The sequence below is a fragment of the Glandiceps talaboti genome, chromosome 17, assembly GCF_964340395.1.
Source record: "Glandiceps talaboti chromosome 17, keGlaTala1.1, whole genome shotgun sequence".
Classification (NCBI taxonomy): Eukaryota; Metazoa; Hemichordata; class Enteropneusta; family Spengelidae; genus Glandiceps; species Glandiceps talaboti.
In genome coordinates, this window is record NC_135565.1 from 13,130,170 (window position 1) to 13,138,279 (window position 8,110).

General features: G+C 37.1%; 1 protein-coding gene across 1 annotated transcript; it reads right to left on the reverse strand.

Moving 5' to 3' along the window:
- Nucleotides 1–3,356: 3,356 nt before the first annotated feature.
- On the reverse strand, nt 3,357–7,846 carry LOC144448690 (uncharacterized). Its single transcript, XM_078138978.1, has 6 exons — nt 7,732–7,846; nt 7,184–7,363; nt 6,262–6,324; nt 5,356–5,418; nt 5,047–5,125; nt 3,357–3,955 (listed from the first exon to the last, which is right to left on the reverse strand). The coding sequence occupies exons 1-6, from the start codon at nt 7,745–7,747 to the stop codon at nt 3,433–3,435; spliced, it is 924 nt and encodes a 307-aa protein (XP_077995104.1). The 5' UTR covers nt 7,748–7,846; the 3' UTR covers nt 3,357–3,432.
- Between the last annotated feature and the right edge of the window lie 264 nt (nt 7,847–8,110).

The following is an 8,110-nucleotide window of genomic DNA, read 5'->3' on the forward strand; positions in this document are numbered from 1 at the left end:
TACTAAGGGCTATACTCCAGTGTTGTATTTACTAAGGGCTATACTCCAGTGTTGTATTTACTAAGGGCTATACTATAGTGTTGTATTTACTAAGGGCTATACTCCAGTGTTGGATTTACTAAGGGCTATACTCCAGTTTTGGATTTACTAAGGGCTATACTCCAGTGTTGTATTTACTAAGGGCTATACTCCAGTGTTGGATTTACTAAGGGCTATACTCCAGTGTTGTATTTACTAAGGGCTATACTCCAGTGTTGTATTTACTAAGGGCTATACTCCAGTGTTGTATTTACTAAGGGCTATACTCCAGTGTTGGATTTACTAAGGGCTATACTCCAGTTTTGGATTTACTAAGGGCTATACTCCAGTGTTGTATTTACTAAGGGCTATACTCCAGTGTTGGATTTACTAAGGGCTATACTCCAGTGTTGGATTTACTAAGGGCTATACTCCAGTGTTGTATTTACTAAGGGCTATACTCCAGTGTTGTATTTACTAAGGGCTATACTCCAGTGTTGTATTTACTAAGGGCTATACTCCAGTGTTGTATTTACTAAGGGCTATACTCCAGTGTTGTATTTACTAAGGGCTATACTCCAGTGTTGGATTTACTAAGGGCTATACTCCAGTGTTGGATTTACTAAGGGCTATACTCCAGTGTTGGATTTATTAAGGGCTATACTCCAGTGTTGGATTTACTAAGGGCTATACTCCAGTGTTGGATTTACTAAGGGCTATACTCCAGTGTTGTATTTACTAAGGGCTATACTCCAGTGTTGTATTTACTAAGGGCTATACTCCAGTGTTGTATTTACTAAGGGCTATACTCCAGTGTTGGATTTACTAAGGGCTATACTCCAGTGTTGGATTTACTAAGGGCTATACTCCAGTGTTGGATTTACTAAGGGCTATACTCCAGTGTTGGATTTACTAAGGGCTATACTCCAGTGTTGGATTTACTAAGGGCTATACTCCAGTGTTGGATTTACTAAGGACTATACTCCAGTGTTGTATTTACTAAGGGCTATACTCCAGTTTTGGATTTACTAAGGGCTATACTCCAGTGTTGTATTTACTAAGGGCTATACTCCAGTGTTGTATTTACTAAGGGCTATACTCCAGTGTTGGATTTACTAAGGGCTATACTCCAGTGTTTGATTTACTAAGGGCTATACTCCAGTGTTGGATTTACTAAGGGCTATACTCCAGTGTTGTATTTACTAAGGGCTATACTCCAGTGTTGTATTTACTAAGGGCTATACTCCAGTGTTGGATTTACTAAGGGCTATACTCCAGTGTTGGATTTACTAAGGGCTATACTCCAGTGTTGTATTTACTAAGGGCTATACTCCAGTGTTGTATTTACTAAGGGCTATACTCCAGTGTTGTATTTACTAAGGGCTATACTCCAGTGTTGGATTTACTAAGGGCTATACTCCAGTGTTGGATTTACTAAGGGCTATACTCCAACGTTGGATTTACTAAGGGCTATACTCCAGTGTTGGATTTACTAAGGGCTATACTCCAGTGTTGTATTTACTAAGGGCTATATTCCAGCGTTAGCTTTACCAAGGGCTATACTCCAGTGTTGTATTTACTAAGGGCTATACTCCAACGTTGGATTTACTAAGGGCTATACTCCAGTGTTGGATTTACTAAGGGCTATACTCCAGTGTTGTATTTACTAAGGGCTATACTCCAACGTTGGATTTACTAAGGGCTATACTCCAGTGTTGTATTTACTAAGGGCTATACTCCAGTGTTGGATTTACTAAGGGCTATACTCCAGTGTTGTATTTACTAAGGGCTATACTCCAGTGTTGGATTTACTAAGGGCTATACTCCAGTGTTGTATTTACTAAGGGCTATATTCCAGCGTTAGCTTTACCAAGGGCTATACTCCAGCGTTGGGTTTACTGAGGGCTAAACTTGTGTGTAGTAAGGGCTACACGCCAGCGGTGCATTTACTAAGGTCTATACTCCAGCAATGAATTTACCAAGGGCTATATTCCAGCATTGGGTTTACTAAGGATTATACTCTAGTGTTGACTTTACCAAGGGCCATACTTCAGCATTGGGGTTACTTAGAGCTATACTCGGGCTTTAGGTTTACAAAAGCTGTACTGTAGAACCAGTGGCAGGTTTACTACTACTACTACTACATGTACCTATGTATAGTAATGATATGGAACAGATCCGAAAGAAGCGATTTCTGTCAAACGTGTTGCAAATCGTGGAAAAAATCACCCTAACTTGTGAATAGAAAACGTGGACAATTTATTCGGAGAATATCAAACTTGAAACTTACCGTTGTTTAAGATATTCCGGGAGTAATACACAATGTACAAGGAGTTGTAATTGTGTAAGTGTAGCGTATATTGGTCAGCTACGATACAAGATTAGCCCTATACTAAAGCTTAGATAAGTTGACTTGAAGACTTCATCTGCACTTTCTATTAACAAAGAAATTCCTTTATGCAAGTATGTGTGAACCTTTCCCATTATTTTGTTTTACTGTTAGACTGGATATGAAATAAGTAATGCATGGAATTATGGTCATACTCTTATTATCACTGGCAGTAAACATGATTACAGGCTGTTGGTGGCCGATCAAGTGGTTAACATCACGTTCATGTCCTAACACCCTGCCATTGTCGTCGTGATTGTATAGATATCATTTCCTTTATTTCAGCTTATGAAAACGTCCCATTGAAATAGAAAAAATATACAGACACCAACATTAGAGTAAATATTTCACAAACATCTTCATTGTACTATACATGATAATCCTATAATTGTTAGCTCTCTCTCTCTCTCTCTCTCTCTCTCTCTCTCTCTCTCTCTCTCTCTCTCTCTCTCTCTCTCTCTCTCTCTCTCTCTCTCTCTCTCTCTCTCTCTCTCTCTCTCTCTCTCTCTCTCTCTCTCTCTCTCTCTCTCTCTCTCTCTCTCTCTGGACTTGATTAACAATCTTTAGGTACTGGGGTTACATAGAAATAACCAAAGTGAGCCTTCAAAGAAGACCCTTTGTGATATTTAAATGCAAATATACATATGGAATTGATACTGGTGTACCGTTGGTTATAATGTTCATAAACGCGTAAGAAAGTCATTGTCGTCTTAATTTGTCTAGAGTTCAATCGGAACAATCAAAACATCTAAATATTAACTTGTGTATTTGACAGTTAAAAGATGATTTTACAAACAGTAATAATTGTGATTAAATTTGATTGTTTCATTTTTTTCACTGAAGTGAACAATAGGGGCACTGCTATATTTCTGTATAATAATGTTTTCAAAATGGTAGCAAAGCCGGTGGTCTGCCGTCTATGCTAATGCTGGTATAGATGGTGGGTAGTACATAAATGACAACAATGCCAGTATAGATGACAAATCGTGGGCATCGTTGACTACTTTGGCATGTTTTATGAACATCTACTTGTCATCGAAAGTAGCGTATTCATAATCTACGTCATCAACCATGTCATGGCCAATAGTGTTTTCACTTCCTGCTGCAATGGTCGTCTGCTCATCATTGTTAATGTCGTCGGCTGATTCGTATGCCACGTTGATAACCATGCCAGATTTGGGATTTCCATCATGTTCAATAGACACTTCTCTATCAGCATCGTATTTAGCATTGTTGCTATTGGTGACGTCAACAGATGTTTCACTGATTCTTTGGTGTTTGGAGATTTGTTGACCCAAATGGGGCTCAATTTCTTCAGGTGGACCACCTTCATAAATTATGTTGTCAACAGTTCCAACATCAAAATCCGATAGTTCATATTCGTTCACATCAGGACTGGTCTGGTTTAGTGCTTTGTCACTGATTGTTTCATAGGTGTTGGTATCCATGTAGTTATTAGGCATGCTTCGTTCTTCAAGTTCGTTGTCATTATAGTGTTCATTCTGTCTCTTCTCTTTTCTTAACCCGAGATTTTGACATGAAAATCGCCTGAAAATGATACAATATTGGTATTTGAAGTGGTCTTATCGATGGCAACGGGCATTTATTATGGGGTTTCAATTGTTAAAACAACTCTCTCATGCCTTCTACTTCGAAAGAAAGGATGTGAAATAAGATATACTAAGTCCTAGTTTGCAACTCGATAAATTGAAAAAGAACCCTTAAAACTGTAAAAACTGTTTGTTATTTTAGTACAATAAAATTTTCACACACTCGTTTTTTAGATATTTTGCGATTTATTGAGTTATAAACACGGACCACGACGATGTTAGCTCACATTGTGTTTGGTTCGTAGGAAATCATACTTACATTATATTATTAATTCAAAATTCAAAATAAACATCCTTTTGCCAAAGGTATGGCCACTTTAAATCAAAGGTTTCTGAAATTATACATCTTGGAATTTGCAGGAAGTCCAAGATTAATGCAACATTATCTCATACTTCTGAATCAGTTTTCTCTGCATATACATATGAAATTGAATTGAGAATGTTTCTTCTTGGTGTGGATGTTCGAAATTGGAACTTAAGTACATCCAGTAACCATTCCAGGCCTCTAACAATGATGTTAGTCTACCTTACGAACTGTACCAAATATACATCACATACAACCAGTTTCCTGTTAGTGTTATCTGGCTCTGTTTGATACACCTATGTAAAAACCAATAAGAAACTGCACACCCTACACGTTAAGATAGCTTGATCGCAATTTCTTTCTTCAGTTTGTCTAAATGAAGCAGATCATTCCAACACATTGCAACAAGGTGCAGACATGCGTGATCTGTGTTTTTGATGCCTGCAAAGCGTCAAGTTGGTTCATTTTTAAAAAACGCTGCAGGAAAATGTATTCATTCAATCTAACTATCGTAAACTGTAGCATGTGCAGTTTCGTCATGGTTTCTTCGTGAGGTATTTAACAGAACCAGTGAACACTAACATGAAATGGACTGTATATAAATAATTGCAACAGTAGCATAGACATATATAATTCACTTTACTTACTATTTACTTTACCATAATCTAGTAATACTAAGCTATTCAAATAGTGGTGCCTTTAACTAGATAACATTAAGACCTTACCTCCTTGATAAATATAGTACTATAACTAATGCGATGACAACAAGTACAACGACTCCTATGGTTATCCCACTGATAGCACCTGTGAAACAAAACAAGTTACAGCGTGACATATGAGAACCATGCTGCATGCAAAATAAAGGCTGTCAACTAACAATGTATATCTTACAGTTCCACAACTGACGTCAACTAGATTTCAAATTGTGTTTCCTGACATGATAACTAGGATTTAAAACCACAATTATTTACTCATGCAGTGGGAAGAAAGGTTATTCTATGCAAAAGCTTGTGAAAGCTCGACAGTGAACCTACCCACTCCGAGGGAACGCCTGGCTTCTAACGGTGCCTTTGATGGAGCAACCGAAGTAACAGGTTCTACATAGAATAACACAAAGACAGATTATGTCTAGAGATAAATTGAAGCACATCTGTACAAAATAAATGTAGCAAGATTTTATTAAAGCTGAACCAACTGTAAATGGAACAATTTTTTAGGCATTTTTATTAATTATAATACCATACACCATGAAGAGAATAGAATCACATGTGAATAAACTACACAATATGGTGCAATAAATCCAATCAAATTTATTATTAGGTCCACACCCTAAAATAAGCGCCCCCAACGTGAGCAAGGTTTCACATGTTAATGCACTATTCAACTTAACACGTAAACTGTCTATTGGGATTCAGCAAATTTCAGTTAATGTATTTAAATTCGCCTGATAAATATAACGATACTTCAGTTACAGCTTTAGTGACAAGCCCTTGGTTACAGTGTTTTCTGGATTGTATGCTCCCCAGGGAATTGAAGCAATGGGTCGATGTGCGGTAGATCTGTGTAGGGGTAATCACTGTAAAGCTCTTTGAGCACAAAGTGGGAAAGAGCTATATAAAAACCAACATCATAATTACTCTCAAAATTGAATTATCACTATATATTCACATATAAGTACAAGAGGTGCTTCTATTTTATGTAAATTTTGTACTCTACTTCATAGTTTACGTGAAGGTTGCTGTTTCATTTTAATTCATTTAATATTTCATTGCTGTATGTAATAAACAGTGGCAGAACTGATATCAATACATTACAAATTGTGTTTCCTTACAGGCTGGGGGATTAAAACCCACAATATATATATATATCTGCATATCGATGGATAATGCTGTGGTATAGCCTAATGTGCAAAAGGCCTGTAAAAGTCAATAATAACCTACCCGTCCCGAGGGAATGCCTAGCTGTTGACGTTGCTATTGATGGAACAGTCAAGGTAACAGGTTCTGTAAAGAATAAATATAAACACACTCAGATATTAAACTAGAATAGGAGAGTTACTATTCAGTACAAAAATGGGCGATGCAAACTAATGTAATGTTTTGTCTTCCTAAGTTTATAGTCAAAATTTGAAGGCAGCTTTTATACAATGGAGGTATAGACAGTGTCACTCACATACGCACACACACACACACACACACGCACACACACACACACACACACGAAACCACGAATCTGGTGTTAAGACACACATACAACGTATTATGTTTCAGTTACACTTGCATCAATAAATACCAACAATGCCAAACTAGGCTGTAGTCGATTCTCCGTAAATTTTAATGTATCATTGTATGTCTACCATATGATTGTACATCGCCAATGTTCTGTATACTACATGGGAAAGAGGGGCTACGAAATTGATTTGAGTTCCATTTGGGGGGCAGGTGGGGGAAGGGGCGGTGCAAACATTTTGCCAGTAATTTGGCTTGTTCCTGCCTGTGGAACTGGTGACAAACAATAGTGTGTGATACTGACGAATAAACAAAAAAATAACATACAATTTAAGTATACACACTTAAATGTATTACCATCCCTATATACGGTTCGTTTTTATGCATATCATTATCCAATTAGTGTAAAATATCGCATTGCCTACTTACTTACCAATAGTGTTTGGCTAGATTGCCTCTGACCCTTTAAAATATTTTTTTGTAAATAAAACTTGAGGTAATGATATAGCACATCCTTAACTTTAAATCTTGTAGAGAAACCCTACTGCACTTGGCACGTGTTTGATGTCTACTATACAGTGACATGAGTCGTGTAATACCAATTTGAACTGTACAGCTACATTTTCAAACGTACCATTTTTGATGCAAGTCGGTTTTTCGGTCCAATTCCCTTCTTCGGTACATATGATATAATCATCATATTGATCGCTATGGTAACCATCATTGCATATATACGTCACATTACTGTTGTATGTATAGTTAGTTCCTTCTTTGGCTGCATTTGCAACTGGTCCAGGATCACCACAATCTATAACTACAAATAACATTAACTTGTTAGTTGACATCAGTAAAACAGTGGGGGAAGTCATCCCTTAACGCCTAACTTCCGGTGACTTGCACATGATATTGCTTTAGAAACTTACTCTTGCCAATGTAAGAAATGTGCGTTTATTACAGGATAACTTATTAGAGGTTCTTAAGTTCATTTATATAATTCAAAACTCTTGCATGTAAAAAGAATGCCCGGACCTTCACTGTTGTGATTACTACCTGCGTTTTAACATATCAACGATTAAAATATGTGACACCGGCAAATTCTGACTGTCTGTTTACTATGGCAATCCTTCTCTTGCAGAACACTAAAAGATCAGAAGGAGAGAATATAAAATAAACCAAACTTACTTGAACATCTTGGCATTGTATCATTCCATAATCCACTTTGTTGACAAATAATGTTATGAGAAACACTGTCTGGTAATTTATACCCAGGATAACAGTTAATTTCTATGACATCACCATAAGAATACGGACAGGTAGGAGAATGAACAATTTCAAAATTTCCTTCCTGAATGGTTAGAGGGCTATGGCAATACTGATGGACACCTGTAATAAAAGAGAAATATTCTGTGTCATGCTGTGCATATCACCAATTTCACCACCACTATAACGACGTATGCATAGATACATACATTGCATACCTATACCTACCTGGAGCCTACCTACCTACCTAACTAACTCCTACAGCACACATGAGCAACTCACAAACCTCTAAACTATGTAC